Genomic DNA, 24,601 nt, shown 5'->3' with positions numbered 1-24,601 from the left:
TTTTTCTCTGACTTATTTCACTTAGAATGTTTCATTCATTTTGTCACAAATGTCAAGATTTTCTTCTTTTTCATGGCTGAATAATATTCCATTGTGTGTGTGTGTGTGTGTGTTTATACCACATTCTCTTTACCCACCCATCAAAAATTAGACTTATGGACTGTGGCTGGGAGGGGTTGGAACTAAGTGTATGGCCCTTTCAGTATCTCTGAGAGCACAGACAGGAGTGTCTCCTACTGGGTCCCTGTGTGGCAGATCTGCTAATGGACTGTAACTGTGATGGAGTTGCAGCTAGGTAGGGAACTCTTGGGGATCTCTGGGGACACAGCCTTGAGCGTATTTTGCTAGGTCTGCAAGTTAGCAGAATTTTTCACAGATTGTGGCTAGAAGAGGCTAGAGCCAAGTTAGGGACCCTTCAGAATCTCCAGGTTGTAGGTCAAAGTGTCTCCCTCTGGGACCCTGAACCCTCAGGACAGCAGGCAGACTGTGGCTGTGAGCAGGCTGGAGTTAAGTATAGGAGCTTTTCAGGATCTCCTGGGGTGCAGACAGGAGTGTCTCCTGCCTGGTTGCTGTGCCAGCAAGGCTACTTGAGGACTGTGGCTGGGAGGGGCTGCAGCCCAGTTACAGGGCCCTTTCAGAATCTACAGTCTGACCAAGTTTAGCAAACTTGCCTCCAGGGATCCCATAGGTGCTCGAGACAGTCCATGGGCCACTTCAGGGCCCAGAGCTGAGACTGAGGTTTTTGTGTTTATTACTGGACATGCAGGTGGGCATGACTCTTCTTGGGTTCCTTGGCCTATGGTGTTGGTGACAGAACCAAAGAGAAACAGGCTGTAGTTGAGTTCTCAGGGGTACAGAGCTTTTTTCCATGTCTGCAACCAGAATCACACTCTATGAGTCAGTCACCTGATTGCAAACTTGTCTTCTCAAAAGGTCTTTGTCTGTCTTGTACTGCACCTAGATTTCACAATCTCCTATCTGTATCCTGAATCTCCCACAAAGGCACATTTGTCTGTGGATAAATGCCAAATCATTGTTGTTGAGGAGTAGGGGGATACATGAGAGACATCTTATTTGGTCATCCTGCTCAAAATACCTGGAAGGGTGATACCCTCTCCCCTTGTATCTCTTCTAAAGCACCGTGGTTATCCTTAGCTCTTTGCTCTTCTACTATAGATTTTAAAAATTCAATGTAAAATTGTACAAAAATTATTGTTTCATGAACCTTGGGATTTTGAGATTTTAATAAGAATTACAAGGAATCTGTAGATTGATTTGGAGAGAATAGACATCTTTATGAATTTTGATTTTCCTATCAATGAACATGATAGCTCTATTTATTTTTCTACAATGGGTTTTAATAAGAATTTATAATTCTAATCAGACATAGTTTACACAACTCTTATACAATTATTCAACAATTAGAAGTTGAGGTATATATTTTACTTATATTTTCTTTTATTCATACACACAAATTGCAGTTGCCATTTCACAATATTTTGTATCCACTGAAATTATCAAACTCTATTCTAATAATGTATCTGTATATTCTTTTGCAATATACAGAGAGTTTCAGCTTATCTGAACACTCAAGAGCAGAGACTCAGGATTGGAAATCACCACAGGAACCACTCCCTGGGTAGGAACACCTGAACTATAATTGGTGAATTGCTGGAGGTTCAGTGTGGACAAATCTGAGAGTTAAAAAATCCAGTGGGACTCAGTCATAGGGGAGTCCCCACAGTATTGTGAGATTTACTTCCAGGAGCTCAACCAATTTTCCATAGTAAATATCAAAGAAAAATCCCTTACTTCCAGTTAGGGGAGGGGAAAATGAATCATTTTGAAAGAAGCTAGAGCACTCTGTTCTTCCTAAAAAGGTCTGTTCTCAGGGTAAACTAGTTAACCAGTGCACAATGTGTTGGGGATATTATCAGAGCCTAACTGACCTGCAGAAGAAAAATACCCAACTCCAGGTCCCTCTAGACTACCACATGGAAAAGGGATATACCCAACTCTAGACCATCCTTCCCCAAATAAAGTGGGAGAAAAAATTGAGAAAGAGTTGTGACGAGTCCAGAGGCATAGACTCAGTAAAATACTGAGACCAATCTTAGGGCTGTAGACTGCTTCTCTCCCCAAAATTCACCACCACATTTAAAAGGCCTATTTACAATAGTTTATTTTACCCAGTACATCATGACTGGCTATGAAGAAAAATTACAGGGCATACCAAAAGGCAAAAGCATAGTTTGAGTAGTCAGAACAATCATCAGAACCAGAGATGGCAAGAATGTTGTAATTTTCAAAACAAGGACCTAAAACAACTCTGATTAACATGCTAAAGGCTCTAAATGGATAAAGTGGACAGCATGTAAAAACAGATGAACTGTGTAAGCAGAGAGATGCAAATCCTAAGAAAAACCAAAAAAGGAGAGACAAAAAATTGTAACAAAAATGAATTCAAAGATGAAATTATACTAATTCTTTATAGTCATTTTTAGAGGATAAAAGCTGAGGGAATAAGTTCTAACTCATTTTATGAGGATAGCATTACCTAAATGTCAAAACCAGACAAAGACATTACAAGGGAAGAAAGCCACAGATCAATATTTCTCATAAACATAGAGGCAGAGGTCCTCAACAAAACGTTAGAAAATTCTGCTCTGTGAAAGACAATGTCAAGAGAATGAAAAGACAAGGCACAGACTGGGAGATAATATTTGCAAAAGACAGGTCTGATAAAGAGCTGTTATCCAAAATGTTTTTTAAAAACACTTAAAACTCCACAAGAAGAAATCATGAAACCTGATTAAAAAGTAGACCAAAGACAATAACAGATACTGCACAAAGGAGATATATATAGTTGGCAAATAAGCATATAAAAAGATGCTCCATGTCATTTGTTTTGAGGGAAATGAAAATTAAAATAATAATGAGATACCACTACATATCTATCAGAATGGCCAAAATGCAAAACATTGACAACACCAAAAGCTGGAAAGTTGTGGAACAGGAACTCTCCTATTGCTAGTGGGAAAGTAAAATGGTACAGCCACTTGGGAAACACTTTGGTGGCTTCTTATAAAAGTAAACATACTCTGACCATACTACCACACTCCTTGGTATTTAACTAAAGGAGTTAAAAACATGTTTACACGAAAATGTGCACGTGGATATTTATAGAAGCTTTATTCATAATTGACAAAACTTGGAAGCAATCACGTTGCCCTTCAGTAGGTGAATGGATAAACTTGGAAGCAACCAAGGTGCAGATCCAAAAAAGGAATATTATTCAGCTCTAAAAAATGAGTTATTGAGCCACAAAGAGATGTGGAACAATGGAAGAACCTTAAGTCCCTATTATTAAGGAAAAAATCCAATCTGAAAAGTTTACCTACTGTACGATTCAAACTCTGACATTCTGGAAAAGGCAAAACTGTGGAGACCATAAAAAAAAAAAATCAGTGGTTTCTAGGGGGTTAGATGGGGATGGTGGATTTATAGGCAGAGCACGAAAGAATTTTGGGGTAGTGAAAATACTCTGTATGATACCATAATGATTGATCATGTCTTTATTATTTGTCCAAAACCACAGAATTTATAATACTAGGAGTTAATTATAATGTAAACAACAGACTTTGGATGATTATAATGTTTCAGTGTGGGTTCATCAATTGCAACAAATGTACGATTCTGTTGGGGGATGTTGATACTGAGGGAGTCTATGCATGTGTGAAGACAAGGGTACATGGGAAATATCTCCACTTTCCCCTCAGTTTTGCTGTGATACAAAAATTTTCTAAAAAAGTAAAGTATTAATTTTCTAAAAGTGATACAGAAATTATGCATATTAGTTTCCTCACATGCCTTTGAAAGAAATGAATAAACTAAAGAGCCTAGAAGAGTTATTTCTAGGTTGATATCTGCGGCTTGCATGACTTACCACTGAGAGATTGGTAACTGTCCTCTGCTGAATTCCCTCCATCCAACTCACCTACATTAAGGCTTTTGCCATACATTCAGGCTACCTCTAAGAATTCTTTGAAATTGAAAGGCATCTCAGTAGACTCACCATGTAGGATTAAAGTAATAGATTCAAACAATAACAATATTTATATGGTAATTCAAATTTAATGGCTATTTATCAATTATTTATATAATTTTCCACTGTGTTCATAACTCATTTTGTGTAATAATATAACTATAGGAAAAAGATTGGTGGTAAAGTTTAATTCCATATTTTTGTTTTACAAGTCCTCAGCATAACATTTAGAATGTCTTATGAAAGTATTTAACAACTTTTGCATACTTTTGCTCAGTTTTGTTCTCACATTTGATTGGCTTTGTATTTCATGCTGCGCATAACTGTTTCAAATATAGAAGTTTAGTGAATACTTTAAGCTAGGTCTTTCTTAAAATGTGGTCTACAGGTTTACACAGTAATTTCACCTAAGTACTTAGTAATCAAGGCAGGATGTCACACGCATGGAACAAGACATCTAAAGAACAATAACATATTGGGGGGAAACTGTGAGGCAGTGTTCTCATCCAGTCTCTGGCAATTTCACGCTGAGTGTCCTTGGAATTTGCTTCTTTATTATCAAATTAAATCATTGCCTATATAACTTCAGACATATATCCAAGCACTACAAAGTAGTATGATTCTAAAAAGAGGCTATCCAACCTGGGGTATACATGATCACCAATTCTGAATAGAATCCTTAAGAAAGGAAGATTCTCATCTGAATTTTTCTTTACTTAGATGCAAAACACGTTTTCTGTGTATACGAATGATTGACTTGGTAATTTGCAAATACTCTTTCTTCTCCACAAATCTCCTAAAATGAATACTTAGAATCTGTTCCTTTCAAAAAACATCATTTAAAGGTAACACTAAAATAAGTGTGTGATATTAATAATGCATGCATGTGTACTCTACATTCCAAAAGGGGTTGTATTAGGTAGAAATTACTCAGGGATTTCCCACTGAGAAAATAATGGCAAATCATTATTTGCCATTAGTGATGAGATTTGACTCAGCAAGATAAGGTAAACTGATATTGGTGGGATTCTTCAACAATATGAGTGAACCAGGAATTGTAACAAGCTGAAAGGTAGAAATACAGTCCTGACTGGAAATTAGAAAGCCACTGAGAGTTGATCTGGTGTTAATATGTTGGGGCTAATCTGTCATCTGTCCTTTAGTTGGAGAAAAACAGTGAGTATTAAATCCATCAGTACTTGGAGTTGTGGCTAAAATTTTTGATCAAATGTATTTCCTGAAAGAACTTATTTTTGTAAAAGAATTTTATTTTTATTTGATTTTATTGATTTTATTTTTATTTTAAATATTACTGTTCTTTCACTACTCAAACATTCTTTCTCCCCCCTTCCCACCTCCCACCTTCCTCTCTTCTTTCCTATCCTCTTTCCTTTCTTCCTTCCCTCCCTTTCTGCCTCCTTCCTTATTACTTTAAATTCCCTTTCCTTTTAATATCTAGACGTGATAAGTAATCTACAGAAACTAGATTTATTTTTTTCCTTAATAGCACATCAGAAAATTAGTGGCGTAATTTTTCCCCAGCAAATATTTATGCTAATAACTTCTAGACAACTTTCTTCATTTTCTCCAGGAAGACCCACTACGTTATGTGAGACTATGGGGAAAGCGGAAATTTGGCTTATCAGGACATATTGGGATTTTGAATTTCCTCGTCCATACTTACCTAATTTTGAGTTTGTAGGAGGATTGCATTGTAAACCTGCCAAACCATTACCTAAGGTAAGTCTATTACAGTGGAGGGCTTTTTTGTACCTTATGATAAAATCCTGATTTTCCCTTAAAGCTTACAGTGTCAATAACAGAGCTATGCTGCTGGATGTCTTCAGTTTGCTACACCAAATCTAATTTCAAAATCATAGGGGTCTTTTATGAATGATATTACTTCTTTTTTTTAACTTTACTTTGATATTTAAGCAGAGAATGAAGTCTGCCATGTGACATGTTAAAAATATCATTGTGTCCATAGTATAGATATTGGATTGAAGAACAGGAAGCTAGAGCCTTGGAAATCACTAAGAAGACTGCTGTAGTCTTCCTAACAAGCATGATAGAGTTATGAATAGGGACATTTACTATGATCATTTGAGTGATAAAGATGCTTTCGTGAGTCTTGGGCAGACTCTTACAGGCTTTGGTCAGTAAGAAGAAGTTAAGTGCTTATGGAAGATATGAAATCAGACAGGGCCTCTTGGAGAGCAATGAGATTTACTGAGCCAGGAAACTGTTAGTTGAAAAAGTTTTTTTGAGATGGCAGTGATGAGTTCAATTTCAAATTCACTTTAAGAAGTCTAAAGAGTTTTCAGGTGGAGATTTCTAGGAATCATCTGTTAATACAAGTTTTCAGTCTCAGCAGAGAGCATTAGAAATAAATTGGGAGTCATCAACATAAAGTAGAAATCATAAAACTGAGAAACCCAAACGCTGAATTGGTTCTTTATGACCATGATATCAGGGGATTTTTTGGAGTAAAAGAGAAAATCATATACCCATATTCCAATGTTATCAAAGAATAAATATGGACTGCCAGAAATATTGGAAGAAAACAATATTGAGAAACAAAGGAAAATAATAGGTAAATACAGTAAGAATATTGTATTTAAATATCTTTATCAATAGGCAGTGAAGAGACAGATATTCATTTGCTTGGGTTGTGGGTAAACAAACATAATCTCTGTAGAAGATAGCAGGTTAAATGGTGTTCCCAGGAGAGTTCTTGATTTCTGTTTAAGATAAGATGGATATTGAAGTTTAAAACTTTACTTCAGGATTCTGAATATGCTTTTCATACCAACTAAGGTATAGCTGAAGACAAGCTCTATTGAGTGCTATTACTGGAGATAGTAAACCAATATCTAAAATAAATAAAGGTACAGAAAGAGATAGGACATATCCCATGGCTCATTAGGTAATACCTTGCCACACTACTATGTTTATCCTTCCAACCCCACTTTTCACATGCAGACAATTTCACAAAAATGACTCAGACATGTTTCACAAGATAGGAAAATTATTCCATCCCAAACCCAATTATTAATATAGATATTTGGGCAATACCAATCTTGGCTTATATCTCTGATGAAAGAATTATGCCAGTCACTGGATACACAGAATAGAAAAGAAATGAGAGTTAAATCAAGAATCAAAATCAAACAGGTAAGTGTGTAAAACTTAATATACCTGTGTGTATATGTGCATATGTGTTTGTGTGTGTGTCATGTTTTTTTATTCAATCACTATCTGTTTAGGGAGTTGAATCAAAATGGTAAAATACCAATTCTTGGAACATCAGATATTCTCTTAACATTAACTAAGTAAAAATAGCAGTCTACTTTCATTTATGGCATTGTCCTTCCCCTTGTAATTTTACTAGCCTTAAACTGAGAAACATAGTCATTGCAGGGTGACCACAAATAGTTACAAAAAGATGACATATCTCTAGAGGGTGACATTTACATTGATTATGTGAAACACCCCAATCCCAGACTTTGCTATGCTTAGTTTGCACAACTGTAAGTGATGATCAAGAGAATTTTATTTGCAGAGAATCTGTGCTAAGGCTCAAATTTTGGGCACGCAGTTAGTGTCACACTCTTGTGGGAAGGCAGAGAAACACTGTCTCATACGTGTTATCATGACTGTAGCAGGAATTTAACTGCATTATCATCTTTTCAAATGTATTACTATATATACCATTTCTTAAAAAAATCTTTTTTAGTCCTATTAATCAGGGAAATAATAAACATGAGAAAAATATTCTGAACGCCTAACAGGAAGTTAGATCAAGTTGTTCATAATTTATTGGATGTAAACTGGCATGCTAAAAATTTTAAAAGTTTTCTTCCAAGGAATATTTTTACAAGTTTGCAAACAGCTCTCTTGGTTCATAAAGTTAAACCTTGTGAGTAACAGTTCCATGTACCATGAGAACATCTGCCTCTTATCGCCTATTCATTTTGTATAATGGTTTGGTCCCATGTCCTTATGTGTAATCACTCATTATATAAGCCATAATTTTCAGAAATACATTTCCTCTTAAAGAGACTAGATGGTTCTATGTGGCAGAAGACAGAATCCGTCTAACAATGTCCCTGACACTTCTCTTGAGTCTGCCTATTTAGAAATGTAAGAGAGCCTTTTCCCCCCTGTGATTCCGCACTTATGTAAGAGAGAGAATTTTATCTCTGCAGGAAATGGAAGAATTTGTCCAAAGTTCAGGCAAAGATGGTATTGTGGTGTTTTCTTTGGGGTCAATGGTCAAAAACCTCACAGAAGAAAAAGCCAATCTTATTGCCTCAGCCCTTGTCCAGATTCCACAGAAGGTTAGTACAAACTCCAGTCATGGTAGGCAGCCACTCTGCCAACTGGAAAGAGTGTGTGGCTAATAGTACTCTTTCTAGATGAAAGTTGTAACTCATCATACACTGAGCAGAACTGGCACCACCTTTAAGCAATAATGTCTCAAAACATTAAAATGTATTTTGGGCACATTTTACCATTTGCCTATTGAGACTTCTCATTACTATGAAAATACATCTTTTTATGAAGTCACTTATTTTCAATGAAATACTGATGAAAATGTTAAGATTCTAATAACTTTTTTACTCTTTGAAACCTTATGACTTGCACTGACTCTTCCCAAAAGTTCTAAAGTGTGTTAGCTTCAAGGTCCAGGAAAAGAGAGATTACACATAGAGTAGAGTAGAATCATACTCAAGAATATACTTTATGTTTCTAGGTTTTATTAGGATTCAATTAAAATATAGTTGGTTTAGAAATAGAAGCCTAATCTTTCTAAGATAAATTTTCTACAGTTAAAACAATTAAAGATCCTAATGTTATTGTCAAACAGTATATATTTTTAATTTATGACATTCAATTAACTTTAACTTTGTTAATTCTATATTTCTACTCTTTATATACTTCCATTCACAAAATACCCTGTCTCTTTATATTTTTATATTAAAGTACATAAAACTCTATAATTGTAAGTGTACTATTTAGGCCTGTTAAAACTCTGGAGTTTTATTTTTAAACATTTCTGTTAAAGAGTTTGCCATCTATTAGTATTTAATCTGAAAATCGTCATACAGAAAAGAAAAAAAAAGAAAGAAAAAAATTATGTAACAAAAGGTTAGCATCCTAACAAGATACTTCATTAAATAATAGAGTATAAACAAATCCTCTATCCCATTCCCCCTCAAAAACCAAAAAGGGAGCCTAAGCAAGACCTGAAGCACCTCGGAGCTCCGGCCCCCTGTTCTCGTCCAGCACCACCCCCGCACTGCCCTCCTCTTCATCCCACCCACCCCCTTCTCCTTTCAAGAGTGTCCTGCACGGCTGCAACCTACCGGTCGATTTAACAGACGGCGCCCCGCTACCGCTCCTCTCCTGGTCCGTCTCCTCCTCCCCGCTCTCGCTCTCGCCTCCTCTTCCAGTCGGTGCGCCCAGACGTGGCAGAACGCAGCACCTGACGCCCTGCGCGCCGCGCTCCCGGCTCCTTCCCGCCGCAGCCCAGGGTCACCGAGAGGGCAAAGGGCGCCCGAGGGGTCAGCGCCCAGGCTCGACGCGCCCCGAAGCCAGGTGCCGTGAGAAGCGGCTCTTTGGTAAAGCTCGAGAGAAAAAGGAGAGGTTCGGAGTGAGACTGCTGGAACCACCGGACACCCGAGTTTGCCCAGTGCGCGGCGGCTGTGCACACCATCCACAAGATACATCAGAAATTCATCTACACGTGGAACAACTCCTACAGAACACCTACTGAACGCTGACAGAAGACCTCAGACCCCGCAAAAGGCAAGAAACTCCCCACATACCTGGGTAGGGCAAAAGAAAAAAGAATAAACAGAGACAAAAGGAGAGGGATGGGACCTGCACCAGTGGGAGGGAGCCGTGAAGGAGGAAAGGTTTCCACACACTAAGAAGCCCCATCGCGGGCGGAGATTGCGGGTGGCGAAAGGGGAAAGCTTCGGAGTAGTGGAGGAGAGCGCAGCAACAGGGGTGCAGAGGGCAAAGCGGAGAGATTCCCGCACAGTGGATCCGTGCCAACAGGCACTCACCAGCCCGAAAGGCTTGTCTGCTCGGCAGCCGGGGCGGGTGGGGCTGGGAGCTGAGGCTCAGGCTTTGGTCGGAGCGCAGGGAGAGGACTGGGGTTGGCGGCGTGAACACAGCCTGAAGGGGTTAGTGCACCACGGTTAGCCCAGAGGGAGTCCGGGGAAAAAGTCTGGAGCTGCCGAAGAGGCAAGAGACTTATTCTTCCCTCTTTGTTTCCTGGTGCGCGACGAGAGGGGATTAAGAGCGCTGCTTAAAGGAGCTCCAGAGACGGGCGCGAGCCGTGGCTAAAGGCGCGGACCCCACAGACGGGCATGGGACGCTGGGGCTGCTGCTGCCACTGCCAAGAGGCCTGTGTGCGAGCGCAGGTCACTGTCCACGCCCCCTTTCTGGGGAGCCTGTGCAGCCCGCAACTGCTGGGGTCCCGGGATCCAGGGACGGCTTTCCCGGGAAAGCGCACGGAGCGCCTCGGGCTGGTGCAACGTCACGCTGGCCTCGGCCGCCGCAGGCTCTCCCTGCACTCCGTGCCCCTCCCTCCCCTCGGCCTGAGTGAGCCAGAGCCCCCGAATCAGCGGCTCCTTTAAACCCGTCCTGTCTGAGTGAAGAACGGACGCCCTCCGGCGACCTACGCGCAGAGGCGGGGCCAGGTCCAAGGCTGAGACCCGGGAGCTGTGAGAACAAAGAGACAGGGAAATCTCTCTGTGCAGCCTCGGAAGCAGCGGATTGAAGCTCCACAATCAACTTGATATACCCTGCATCTGTGGAATACATGAGTGGACAGCGAATCGTCCCAAATTGAGGAAGTGGACGTTGAGAACAAGATTTAAGACTCTTTCCCCTTTTCCTCTTTTTACAACGAATTATCCCAAATTGAGGAGGTGGACTTTGAGAGCAAGATTTACGATTTCTTCCCCCTTGTTCTCTGTTTGTGAATGTGTATGTGTATGCTTCCATGTGAGATTTTCTCTGTATAGCTTTGCTTCCACCATTTGTCCCAGGGTTCTATACGTCCTTTTTTTTTTAATAATTACTTTTTTATTTTAATAACGTTACTATATTTTATCATACTTTATTCTACTTTACTTTATCTTCTCTCTTTCTCTTTTTCCTACCCTCCCTTCCTCCATCCCTCCCTCCTCCCTTGTTTCTTTCTTTCTTTCTTTCTTTCCTTCCTCCCTCCCTCCCTCCCTCCTTTCTTTCTTTCTTTCCTTCCTCCCTCCCTCCCTTCTTTCTTTCTTTCTTTCTTTCTTTCTTCCTTCCTTCCTTCCTTCCTTCATTTCTTTCTTTCTTCTACTAATTCTTTCTTTCTACATTTTCTCCCTTTTATTCTGAGCCGGGTAGATGAAAGGCTCTTGGTGCTGCAGCCAGGAGTCACTGCTATGCCTCTGAAGTGGGAGAGCCAACTTCAGGACACGGATCCACAAGAGACCTCCCAGCTCCACATAATATCAAGTGGTGAAGGTCTCCCGGAGATCTCCATCTCAACACCAGCACCCAGCTTCACTCAACGACCAGCAATCTGCAGTGCTGGTCACCCTGTGCCAGGCAACTAGCAAGACGGGAACACGGTCCCACCCATTAGCAGAGAGGCTGCCTAAAAACATAATAAGGCCACAGGCACTGCAAAACACACCACCAGATGTGGACCTGTCCACCAGAAAGACAAGATCGAGCCTCATCTACCAGAACACAGGCACTAGTCCCCTCCACCAGGAAGCCTACACAACCTACTGAAACAACCTTAGCCACTGGGGACAGACACCAAAAACAACGGGAACTACGAATCTTCAGCCTGCAAAAAGCAGACCGCAAACACACTAAGATAAGCAAAATGAGAAGACAGAAAAACACACAGCAGGTGAAGGAGCAAGATAAAAACCCACCAGACCTAACAAATGAAGAGGAAATAGGCAGTCTACCTGAAAAAGAATTCAGAATAATGATAGTAAAGATGAACCAAAATCTTGGAAATCGAATAGACAAAATGCAAGAAACAGTTAACAAGGACCTAGAAGAACTAAAGTTGAATCAAGCATTGATTATAAACACAATAGATGAAATGAAAAATACTCTAGATCGGATCAATAGCTGAGGCAGAAGAATGGATAAGTGACGTGGAAGATAAAATAGTGGAAATAACTGTTGCAGAGCAGAATAAAGAAAAAAGAATGAAAAGAACTGTGGACAGTCTAAGAGACATCTGGGACAACATTAAATGCACCAACATTCGAATTATAGGGGTTCCAGAAGAAGAAGAGAAAAAGAAAGGGACTGAGAAAATATTTGAAGAGATTATACTTGAAAACGTCCCTAATATGGGAAAGGAAATAGTTAATCAAGTCCAGGAGGCACAGAGAGTCCCATACAAAATAAATCCAAGGAGAAATACGCCAAGACACATATTAACCAAACTGTCAAAAATTCAATACAAAGAAAACATATTAAAAGCAGCAAGGGAAAAACAACAAATAACACACAAGGGAATCTCCATCAGCTTAACAGCTGATCTCTCAGCAGAAACTCTACAAGCCAGAAGGGAGTGGCAGGACATATTTAAAGTGAAGAAGGAGAAAAACCTGCAACCAAGATTACTCTACCCAACAAGGATCTCATTGAGATTTGATGGAGAAATTAAAACCTTTACAGACAAGCAAAACCTGAGAGAGTTCAGCACCACCAAACCAGCTTTACAACAAACGCTAAAGGAACTTATCTAGGCAATAAACACAACAGAAGGAAAAGACCTACAATCACGAACCCAAAACAATTAAGGAAATGGGAATAGGAACATACATATCAATAATTACCTTAAATGTAACTGGACTGAATGCTCCCACCAAAAGACACAGATTGGCTGAATGGATACAAAAACAAGACCCATATATATGCTGTCTACAAGAGACCCACTTCAGACCTAGAGACACATACAGATTGAAAGTAAGGGGATGGAAAAAGATATTCCATGCAAATGGAAATCAAAAGAAAGCTGGAGTAGCAATTCTTATATCAGACAAAATAAACTAAAATAAAGACTATTAGAAGAGACAAAGAAGGACACTACATAATGACAAAGGGCTCGATCCAAGAAGAAGATATCACAATTGTAAATATTTATGCACCCAACATAGGAGCACCTCAATACATAAGGCAAATACTAACAGCCATAAAAGGGGAAATTGACAGTAACACACTCATAGTAGAGGACTTTAACACCCCACTTTCAACAATGGACAGATCATCCAAAATGAAAATACATAAGGAAACACAAACTTTAAATGATACATTAAACAAGATGGACTTAATTGATATTTATAGGACATTCCATCCAAAAACAACAGAATTCACATTTTTCTCAAGTGCTCATGGAACACTCTCCAGGATAGATCATATCTTGGGTCACAAATCAAGCCTTGGTAAATTTAAGAAAATTGAAATTTTATCAAGTACCTTTTCCGACCACAATGCTATGAGACTAGATATCAATGACAGGAAAAGATCTGTAAAAAATACAAACACATGGAGGCTAAACAATACACTACTCAATAACGAAGTGATCACTGAAGAAATCAAAGAGGAAATTAAAAAATACCTAGAAACAAATGACAATGGAGACACGACGACCCAAAACCTATGGGACACAGAAAAAGCAGTTCTAAGGGGGAAGTTTATAGCAATAAAATCCCACCGTAAGAAACAGGAAACATCTCGAGCAAACAACCTGACCATGCACCTAAAGCAATTAGAGAAAGAAGAACAAAAAGCCCCCAAAGTTAGCAGAAGGAAAGAAATCATAAAGATCAGATCAGAAATAAATGAAAAAGAAATGAAGGAAACGATAGCAAAGATCAATAAAGCTAAAAGCTGGTTCTTTGAGAAGATAAACAAAATTGATAAACCATTAGCCAGACTCATCAAGAAAAAAAGGGAGAAGACTCAAATCAATAGAATTAGAAATGAAAAAGGAGAAGTAACAACTGACACTACAGAAATACAAAAGATCATGAAAGATTACTACAAGCAACTCTATGCCAATAAAATAGCCAACCTGGAAGAAATGGATAAATTCTTAGAAATGCACAACATGCCAAGACTGAATCAGGAAAAAATAGAAAATATGAATAGACCAATCACAAGCACTCTAATTGAAACTGTGATTAGAAATCTTCCAATAAACAAAAGCCCAGGGCCAGGTGGCTTCACAGGCGAATTCTACCAAACATTTAGAGAAGAGCTAACACCTATCCTTCTCAAACTCTTCCAAAATATAGCAGAGGGAAGAGCACTCCCAAACTCATTCTATGAGGCCACCGTCACCTTGATACCAAAACCAGACAAGGATGTCACAAAGAAAGAAAACTACAGGCCAATATCACTGATGAACATAGATACAAAAGTCCTCAACAAAATACTAGCAAACAGAATCCAGCAGCACATTAAAAGGATCATACACCATGATCAAGTGGGGTTTTTTCCAGGAATGCAAGGATTCTTCAATATACGCAAATCAATCAATGTGATACACCATATTAACAAGTTGAAGGAGAAAAACCATATGATCATCTCAATAGATGCAGAGAAAGCTTTTGACAAAATTCAACACCGATTTATGATAAAAACCCTGCAGAAAGTAGGCATAGAGGGAACTTTCCTCAACATAATAAAGCCCATATATGACAAAACCACAGCCAACATCGTCCTCAATGGTGAAAAACTGAAACCATTTCCACTAAGATCAGGAACAAGACAAGGCTGCCCACTCTCACCACTCTTATTCAACTTAGTTTTGGAAGTTTTAGCCACAGCAATCAGAGAAGAGAAGGAAATAATATGAATTCAAATTTGAAAAGAAGAAGTAAACCTGTCACTGTTTGCAGATGACATGATACTATACATAGAGAATCCTAAAGATGCTACCAGAAAACTACTAGAGTTAATCAATTAATTTGGTAAAGTAGCAGGATACAAAATTAATGCACAGAAATCTCTGGCATTCCTGTACACTAATGATGAAAAATCTGAAAGTGAAATCAAGAAAACACTCCCATTTACCATTGCAACAGAAAGAATAAAATATCTAGGAATAAACCTACCTAAGGAGATAAAAGACCTGTGTGCAGAAAATTATAAGACACTGATGAAAGAAATTAAAGATGATACAAATAGATGGAGAGATATACCATGCTCCTGGATTGGAAGAATCAACATTGTGAAAATGACTCTAATACCCAAAGCAATCTACAAATTCAAAGCAATCCCTGTCAAACTACCACTGCCATTTTTCACAGAACTAGAACAAAAAAATTCACAATTTGTTTGGAAAAACAAAAGACCCCGAATAGCCAAAGCAATCTTGAGAACGAAAAACAGAGCTGGAGGAATCAGGCTCCCTGACTTCAGACTATACTACAAAGCTACAGTAATCAAGACAGTGTGGTACTGGCACAAAAACAGTAAGATAGATCAATGGAACAGGATAGAAAGCCCAGAGATAAACCCACGCACATATGGTCAACTTATCTTTGATAAAGGAGGCAGGAATGTACAGTGGAGAAAGGACAGCCTCTTCAATAAATGGTGCTGGGAAAACTGGACAGGGACATGTAAAAGTATGAGATTAGATCATTCCCTAACACCATACACAAAAATAAGCTCAAAATGGATTACAGACCTAAATGTAAGGCCAGAAACTATCAAACTCTTAGAGGAAAACATAGGCAGAAAATTCTATGACATAAATCACAGCAAGATCCTTTTGGACCCACCTCCTAGAGAAATGGAAATAAAAACAAAGATAAACAAATGCGACCTAATGAAACTTCAACGCTTTTGCACAGCAAAGGAAACCATAAACAAGACCAAAAGACAACCCTCAGAATGGGAGAAAATATTTGAAAATGGAGCAACTGACAAAGGATTAATCTCCAAAATGTATAAGCAGCTCATGCACCTCAATAGCAAAAAAAAACAAACAACCCAGTCCAAGAAGACTTAAATAGGCATTTCTGCAAAGAAGATATACAGACTGCCAACAAACACATGAAAGAATGCTCAACATCATTAATCATTAGAGAAATGCAAATCAAAACTACAATGAGATATCATCTCACACCAGTCAGAATGGCCATCATCAAGAAATCTAGAAACAATAAATGCTGGAGAGGGTGTGGAGAAAAGGGAACACTCTTGCACTGCTGGTGGGAATGTGAATTGGTACAGCCACTATGGAGAACAGTATGGAGGTTCCTTAAAAAACTAAAAATAGAACTACCATATGACCCAGCAATCCCACTACTAGGCATATACCCTGAGAAAACCATAATTCAAAAAGAGACATGTACCAAAATGTTCATTGCAGCTCTATTCACAATAGCCCGGAGCTGGAAACAACCTAAGTGTCCATCATCGGATGAATGGATAAAGAAGATGTGGCACATATATACAATGGAATATTACTCAGCCATAAAAAGAAACGAAACTGAGCTATTTGTAATGAGGTGGATAGACCTAGAGTCTGTCATACAGAGTGAAGTAAGTCAGAAAGAGAAAGACAAATACCGTATGCTAACACATATATATGGAATTTAAAAAAAAAAAAAAATGTCATGAAGAACCTAGGGGTAAAACAGGAATAAAGACACAGACCTACTTGAGAATGGACTTGAGGATATGGGGAAGGGGAAGGGTAAGCTGTGACAAAGGGAAAGAGAGGCATGGACATATATACACTACCAAACGTAAGGTAGATAGATAGTGGGAAGCAGCCGCAGAGCACAGGGAGATCAGCTCGGTGCTTTGTGACCGCCTGGAGGGGTGGGATGGGGAGGGTGGGAGGGAGGGAGATGCATGAGGGAGGGGATGTGGGAACAGATGTATATGTATGACTGATTCACTTTGTTATAAAGCAGAAACTAATAAAAAAAAAAAAAAGAGACATGTACCAAAATGTTCATTGCAGCTCTATTCACAATAGCCCGGAGATGGAAACAACCTAAGTGTCCATCATCGGATGAATGGATAAAGAAGATGTGACACATATATACAATGGAATATTACTCAGCCTTAAAAAGAAACGAAACTAAGCTATTTGTAATGATGTGGATAGACCTGGAGTCTGTCATACAGAATGAAGTAAGTCAGAAAGAGAAAGACAAATACCGTATGCTAACACATATATATGGAATTTAAGAAAAAAAATATCATGAAGAACCTAGTGGTAAAACAGGAATAAAGACACAGACCTACTTGAGAATGGACTTGATGATATGGGAGGGGGAAAAGTAAGCTGGGACAAAGCAAGAGAGAGGCATGGACATATATACAGTACCAAACGTAAGGTAGATAGATAGTGGGAAGCAGCTGCATAGCACAGGGAGGTCAGCTCGGTGCTTTGTGACCGCCTGGAGGGGTGGGATGGGGAGAGTGGGAGGGAGGGAGACGCAAGAAGGAAGGGATGTGGGAACAGATGTATATGTATGACAGATTCACATTGTTATAAAGCAGAAACTAATAATAAAAAATAATAATAAATAAATAAATAACCAAAAAGGGAGAAAGAGAGAAAAAGAGAGAGAGAAAGGAAGGAAGGAAGAAAGAGAGAAGGAAAAAGAAAGGGAGGAAGGAAGGGAGGGAGGGCAGAAAGGCAACAAATCATCCAAAAAGCAGCCAAAAATTTTTTAAAGCTAATTATATTTTTGGAAAACATTACATTTGAACCTTAAGAACTAGGATGTCCTCATGACAAGTAACGTTATGTAGTATTCATGTTCATTTTAATGCTTTTTAACCCTCATATTCTGCCTAAACTAGTCCTATTTATTTTCTATTTCTTCACTCATAATCTCACTTCCAAAAGCTTTTAAGTGATAATACTATATTTAATAGACTATTAGTACAAGCCCTTTCAAAAAAGGTAAGGGCAAACAGTTTTACCTTATCTCTCAATGTTTGCAAACTCCCTCTTTTGTATGTTCCTCTCAACTATCACATAAAGGAGGATGGGCTCAGAAAGGGCGGGTTTGTGCACCACCTGCCGGCCATTGAGGGCAGAACAGGATGTTTAGAACTCAGAATTTGGAGGACATGTGCACCCCTCACACCCACCTGGCTGGGATGTTAAGTCATTCAATATGTCAATGTCCCAGACTCTTTGCTGATGACACTGGTGATGCTCTGCTCCAGTCATGCCTGGTTTCCTGCCTGGGACGTGCCTCACTCCTTGGAGCCATAACCTGGGGAACAAGAGAGTCAGCCTTTTATGCTACCTGAAAAAAAAAAAAAAAAAACTCTCTATCCTGTCCCTAGAAAAGAGCTTCTGGTTTCCACCATCAGATTCTCCACTGGATCTTCAGCCTGTTAGGCACAGAGGACTGCAGCTCTGCTTAGAATAAGATCTTCCTTGATAAACTACTATGCAACCTGGATCAGTTTCACAAATAATTGAAACAGAAGATGAAAGTGAAAAATGTTTGGACTTGTCTCCATTTGGGAATTGAGGCCCAGAGTTGATTCCAAGAAAGCAGGAGCTATTTGAAGCATGTGGAATACAACTGTCATGCCTTGGAACTTGTCAGGGAGGGAAGCAAACTGCACTTTTCTCTCATTTATCAATTCCTCTCAAAATACAAAGAAATAAGGAAGAACATTATGCTCATGATCCTCTCTATTCAATTATATTTTTATGCAAGAAAAGTAATCTGCATTCATACCAGCTATAAAATATCTGAAAAAAATAATGGTTATAGATTTAAATATGATACATTATATCTTGAATATCCAACAAATTATTTAGAACACAATCTATGTTTCTTAAATTAATAAAACTTACAAATTATAATTTTTATCCTTTCAGAACATCAAGTGGTATTTGCTGTTTTCAGATTTTAGTATACTTTTTCTTGAAAAACTTTCTTCACAATATTCTTTTGTTTATGACTTAAAGTTAACTGCTGTAACAGATATACATGAACATCAGTTGTTTGAACTTTTTATGAACTTCTGTATACTTCATGTAATACCTCAACACAGGCTTTCAAATAGTCAAAAAAAAAAAAAAACTAAGATGGACTATATGATTTCTACATAACTCTATGGCCTTGAAGTGCCTTAATTTTGTGTTTTTACTTGCAAAATTAAAGCATTGTCTTCCACAGGTTTTATGGAGATACAAAGGAAAGAAACCAGCCACATTAGGAGCTAATACTCGGCTCTATGATTGGATACCACAGAATGATCTTCTTGGTAAGACCAAGAAAAAAAAGCTGTACAGTTGGATGATGGGCAAGTAACTGTTTAACAGCAAGTAAATTCAATAAACGTTTTAAATATTTAAATTTCCACATTTTACTTGCAGTTTTAAAGCAGATATAATTAAAGAATTGGCCATTAATTTTATAGATTGATGCTTACTCTGGTTCATAAAAGAGAATCTTCAGTTAAGACTCTCATCACTCTCCAAGTTTCAATTTCAGTTCTGATATGGCCTCCTCAGTAAGTCTTTCTAGACAATGCAGAGGAAGTTAATTTCACCTTTTTCGGGGATCACGATTTTCTGAGATAGCAATTCCCCATGTTCTTGGCTTTTGTAGAAAACACTACCTTCTTCATTGAGTTATCCAATAGTTATTTCCCCATCTCTCTCTGAAATTCTGTTAATGTATTATGTATCATGAAATCCTCACCTGCTTCTCATCCAATCCCCAAACTAGGTCATCCCAAAGCAAAAGGTTTTATCATTCATGGTGGAACCAATGGGATCTATGAAGCTATCTATCATGGTGTGCCTATGGTGGGAGTTCCCATGTTTGCTGATCAGCCTGACAACATTGCTCACATGAAGGCCAAAGGAGCGGCTGTTGGAGGTGAGCATAAACACAATGACAAGTGCAGATTTGCTCAATGCCTTGAGAACAGTCATTAATGAACCTTCGTAAGTACTACTACTTTTAAAGGCTTGTCATTAATTATGCTACCCATCATACTCAAAAATGTCCAATGTTTCATGCATTTCTAACTAGTGTAGTTTCAAATAACAACTATAACATGACCATTTAAAAAACATTTTATTATTTCATTTCCCAAATTCCTGAAGTGATTATCTGAGATGAAAAAACAAACTAAGATTTCAAATATTATATTAATGTTTTTTCAAAATAAATAATGTTGATTACATAAATTCTTAGATATTTTTCTGGATAATCTGCTTTTTTAATAAATAAATATATATGTTTATTTAAATATTATAACCATTCAGTAAGTTCAAAAATGGAAGTGATAATTCACCCAATATTGATCATTCAAAAATAATCATTGTTAACACTCGGTGTATACCATTAATCAGTATATGCATATATACAGGGAGTAGTTAAAGTAGTTAATAATTTTATAAATATCAATTGATACTATATATGTATTTTTAAACTAAATTTTATCTGATTTAGCTAAAGATAAAATAAATTTGTAAACTACATTTATAAACTATATGAACTTTAGATATAGATCATTATATCTTAATATTTTTCTCTGAAAGGCCTCACCAAGGTTAAGAATTAATATATGTATACACAGTGTTTATTTTTAACAATGTGTTTTAATTTTAGCCACTAATAGTTGAAATTGGAAGTTATTTCATCTCTAATATATATTACTTAAATTTTTAATTTGTCAATATTTATGGCACTTATTTTCCTCACAGTAATTTAATCTTTTCACATATTTTAAGAGAATCAATGTTCACCATTGAATCAGAGATTCTTCAAAATATTTTTAATTCATTCTTAACTGAATGCTTCATATGGAATTTTCTTTCATCAAAGAGTCATGGACTCCCTGAAATCACAGTTTACAATATTTGCTCATTGCCTTGATGGGAGAATGACACCTATCTGAATATAACATACTTAGATCTCACTTTCTTTCTTTTTGAACTGTGCAGGGTTACTTATGATCTTCTGGCTTTAAATACTGCTGTAGGGTTTTGAGGACTTTCTGATCAGTATTACTTTTTAAGAGTTTCTTGTTCAGCCTGGAAATAGATAGTATTTTTTAAATTCAGAAACTTAAACACGTCATATCCTTATCATTTGTTTTCTACATTTTCCTGGGATTATAGTGTGTTCTTTTACCACTGTTAATCTAGGATGAAAATTATCCAATTTTTCTTTTCAGAAATTAATTTTTTTTGTTTATTAAAATGTCTTTTAGTTCCATTTTTTATCTCTATTTCAGGGACATCGGATTCTAATATTCTCTATGTTAAAATATTTGAGTTTGTTTTCTTTATTATTTTCTAATTGTTCTAATCATTTTTTGCTTTTCTTAATTTACTGAGATTCCTTCAAATAGTCTATATATTAGTAAATTCACTTTTTCATGAACATTGCTTACAGTTTGTAATTTTCTTATTAATCCTTTAAAGTGCTATTTTTAACAACTAATTTCGATAGCTCACCTTGTCTTTTGTTACCTCCTCTTGTTTCATAATCTGATCCTGGAGATCTTGTTCATAACTCTCACATTCTTAATCTACTCAAACTTTCCTCTTCTTTTGAATTATGTATTATGCCTAATTACATTCTAAGTCTATCATTTTTATGTTTTTTCCCCAATATTGTGTAAGTTGCTGTCATGTTTTTCATCCTCCTTTCACTATTTGCTCCACATTTGTATAGATACCTTATTTTAAAATTTGTTTCCAGTTTATCTCAGACTCAATTATTTTTATTCAGAGGCAAAACTTGAAGGATAGTTGTAATATTCCATTCACATTACTGAAACCTGAAATTTAGGAGGTAGGAGAGAAGGTCAACTTAAATGGAATTTTTTGCAGCTTTTTTTAGTGGAACTAGTCTATGAAAAACCATATGTTAAAGCCCTAGCAGCAAGGTTTTCTAGACAAAGTGGTCAATGTATTCATTTCCAAAAGGGAAGACACTCAATATCTGCCTTGAACTCATCCTAAAAAGTCAGCCCTTGTGGTCCGTTTTTCCCTCCCACTCACATTGCAGTCAAAAGAGTTTTGTTAAGATACATATTCAAATCATAAATTTCAGAATATTATAGATATCATCAGGATCTGGAAAGGGAGGTTAGGAGTTTCAGCAAGGCTTACTCCGATCTTTTGTTTCTCATAAATGATTATCTTGATGTCTAATCTATTAGGCTATTACCTAATAATTGGTATAATTGCTGATAATTTGGTTCATTTTACTAAATATCAGAGTAGGTAAATTCTGTAATTTTTAAAAATTCTTCTTCATTTTATAGAAGGCTTACTAAATTTTCTTGTTGATTTGAAAACTATTGATGTGAAAAAATTATACTCTTAGAATTTCCCAGGAAAATACCTGAAATTATTTATTTTAAAAATACCTTAACTTTAACCCTAAACTTAATTCTAAGTCTGAAATTATCTGGGAACAAAAGTGTTTAGTGTAGACTATATATATAATATATTTGTATTCCATTTTCTTATTCCTTAAAGGAACTAAGGAACATGAAGTTTACATTTAAATACATAAACCATAGCAATTTCATAATATTTTAACATAAGAGTCATAAAACAGTGTACAACAAATATTAAGTAATCATCTTAATGAGCATAGTCATATTTTATCCTATCTCATTTGTAGGAAAGCTTACTGTATTTTTATTTGTATTCACATGTAAAGTGTGTCTGTCAAGTATATGCATATTTCAAATTTTAAATCTCTATCTATAAATAGAGAAAACCTTGAATAAAAATATGATTTGGACAGGTAGTCTCTTATAACCACTGTAGTCTACCTAAAATGTATTAGGATGAAACTTGTGTAACTACTCTTTTACCTATATTTCAATCCGGTTGAAAGAGAGTATGAAAACAACAACAAAAAACAAAACAAACAAAAAAACAAAACAAAAAGAGAGAGTATGACTATTCTTTCTCACTGTGCACAAAAAAAGAACACAAGTAAATTACCTCTTGCTGCTGGATGTTGTGTATCACGTTCACTGGTGAATGATGATTACATTTCTTCTTCTCTGATCCCAACAATGTCCAACTTGCACTAGGACATCTCTTCACATCTCTACCTTCTGTCATCTTCATGTCTGCATGTTGGAACTTTTATCTCTAATGCAAAACCAAAGATAAACATACTAATTCTGGCTCAGCCACCAAGAAATCTCCAGTGAAGACACAACATGTCTTTTGAAGACATACTTATAACCATTGTTTTTTGAGAGACTATTAGAGTTGTTAACTATTGCTCTTGTGATGCCACATTGATTATGGGCTTTATGCTAGTGAGATATTTCTATTTATCTTAAAAGCTCAAAACTCATGTCCTTGTCATTTCTAAAATTACCTTAGTATCTTCATCCAATCTTGGCACTGCCAATATATAGACACTGTCTTTTGCATCACAAAAGCACAGGTGTGTGCAATGGAGGAATTATCACAGTGTCGATCTCAGACATTGCAAAAATGTCTCACTACTGTTGACTATCAGTTTCTGTGTCTGTCATCATTAATTAGTCTGACATTAGAGGCCATGCTTATGGACTCTCTAATGGGTATTTTCTCTCAAAATAGGGTTACTCAGAGTCTTGGTCTGGAACAGTCTTGGAAACTATAATTCACACAATACCAAAATTCCTTCTTGGAAAAATGAGGCTATACATTTACAACTGACTTATTCCATCTTTTTTATATGTTTGCATTTTACCACACTCCGTTAAGAATATATTTCTTCCACACCCCTCTTTCACAACTCTTAACATGCTAAGTTCATGTTACAGCAAGAATTAAAATGTTTTTCTCAACACACCTATGGTTTTGGGCTTGCATAGCACATATCATGTATTGTATACTTACTTTTAATGAAAGCAAAAGCTCTATAATTTCTATGTTTTTGTTTGTTTTTGCCTACTAGTTATAAAGAGAATGCTATGAGGTTATCACGGATTCACCATGATCAGCCTGTAAAGCCCCTGGACCAAGCAGTCTTCTGGATCGAGTTTGTCATGCGCTACAAAGGAGCCAAGCACCTGCGGCCAGCTGCCCACGACCTCACCTGGTTCCAGTACCACTCTTTGGATGTGATTGGGTTCTTGCTGGCCTGTGTGGCAACTGCTGTATTCTTGGTCACAAAATGTTGTTTGTTTTCTTGTCTAAAATTTGTTAAAACAGGAAAGAAGAAAAAGAGAGAATAGATCTTTCTAAGTTTGGTAAAGGTTTGTATGGGCAATTCTGTTCATTCTAGCCACAATGGCCTTAATGAAAACATAACATCTTCATCCTGTTTTCAAAATTCCCGATCCTCTCTGCCTTAAGCTAGAGATAAGGTCTAGAATTCAACAATAGCATTAACTGGTAGGCATGTCCCCTTCTACTTTTGTCTTTTTCCAGGTGGCTTTACCCTCTTCCTCAAACATTCCTGACAAAGGTTCACTAATAATTTTATGTTTATTCTATTAATAATATCATTTTTTTCTTTACTTTTAACCTTAAGT

General features: G+C 37.2%; 1 protein-coding gene across 1 annotated transcript in view; it reads left to right on the top strand.

The window, feature by feature from the left end:
- Positions 1-24,301, top strand: part of LOC307048876 (UDP-glucuronosyltransferase 2A3-like) — a gene marked incomplete at both ends in the record, with an annotated part of 30,516 nt that extends 6,215 nt beyond the window's left edge. The window contains 6 exon segments of the mRNA XM_079698128.1: positions 5,637-5,785; positions 8,254-8,385; positions 19,261-19,348; positions 19,816-19,964; positions 19,966-20,036; positions 24,022-24,301. Coding sequence (XP_079554254.1) covers positions 5,637-5,785; positions 8,254-8,385; positions 19,261-19,348; positions 19,816-19,964; positions 19,966-20,036; positions 24,022-24,301 — 869 coding nt within the window.
- Positions 24,302-24,601: the final 300 nt, after the last annotated feature.

Source organism: Hyperoodon ampullatus (assembly GCF_949752795.1).
Source record: "Hyperoodon ampullatus genome assembly, chromosome: 1".
Classification (NCBI taxonomy): Eukaryota; Metazoa; Chordata; class Mammalia; order Artiodactyla; family Ziphiidae; genus Hyperoodon; species Hyperoodon ampullatus.
The sequence above is the reverse complement of the archived record's forward strand: the minus strand, read 5'-3'. Positions and strand labels throughout refer to the sequence as shown.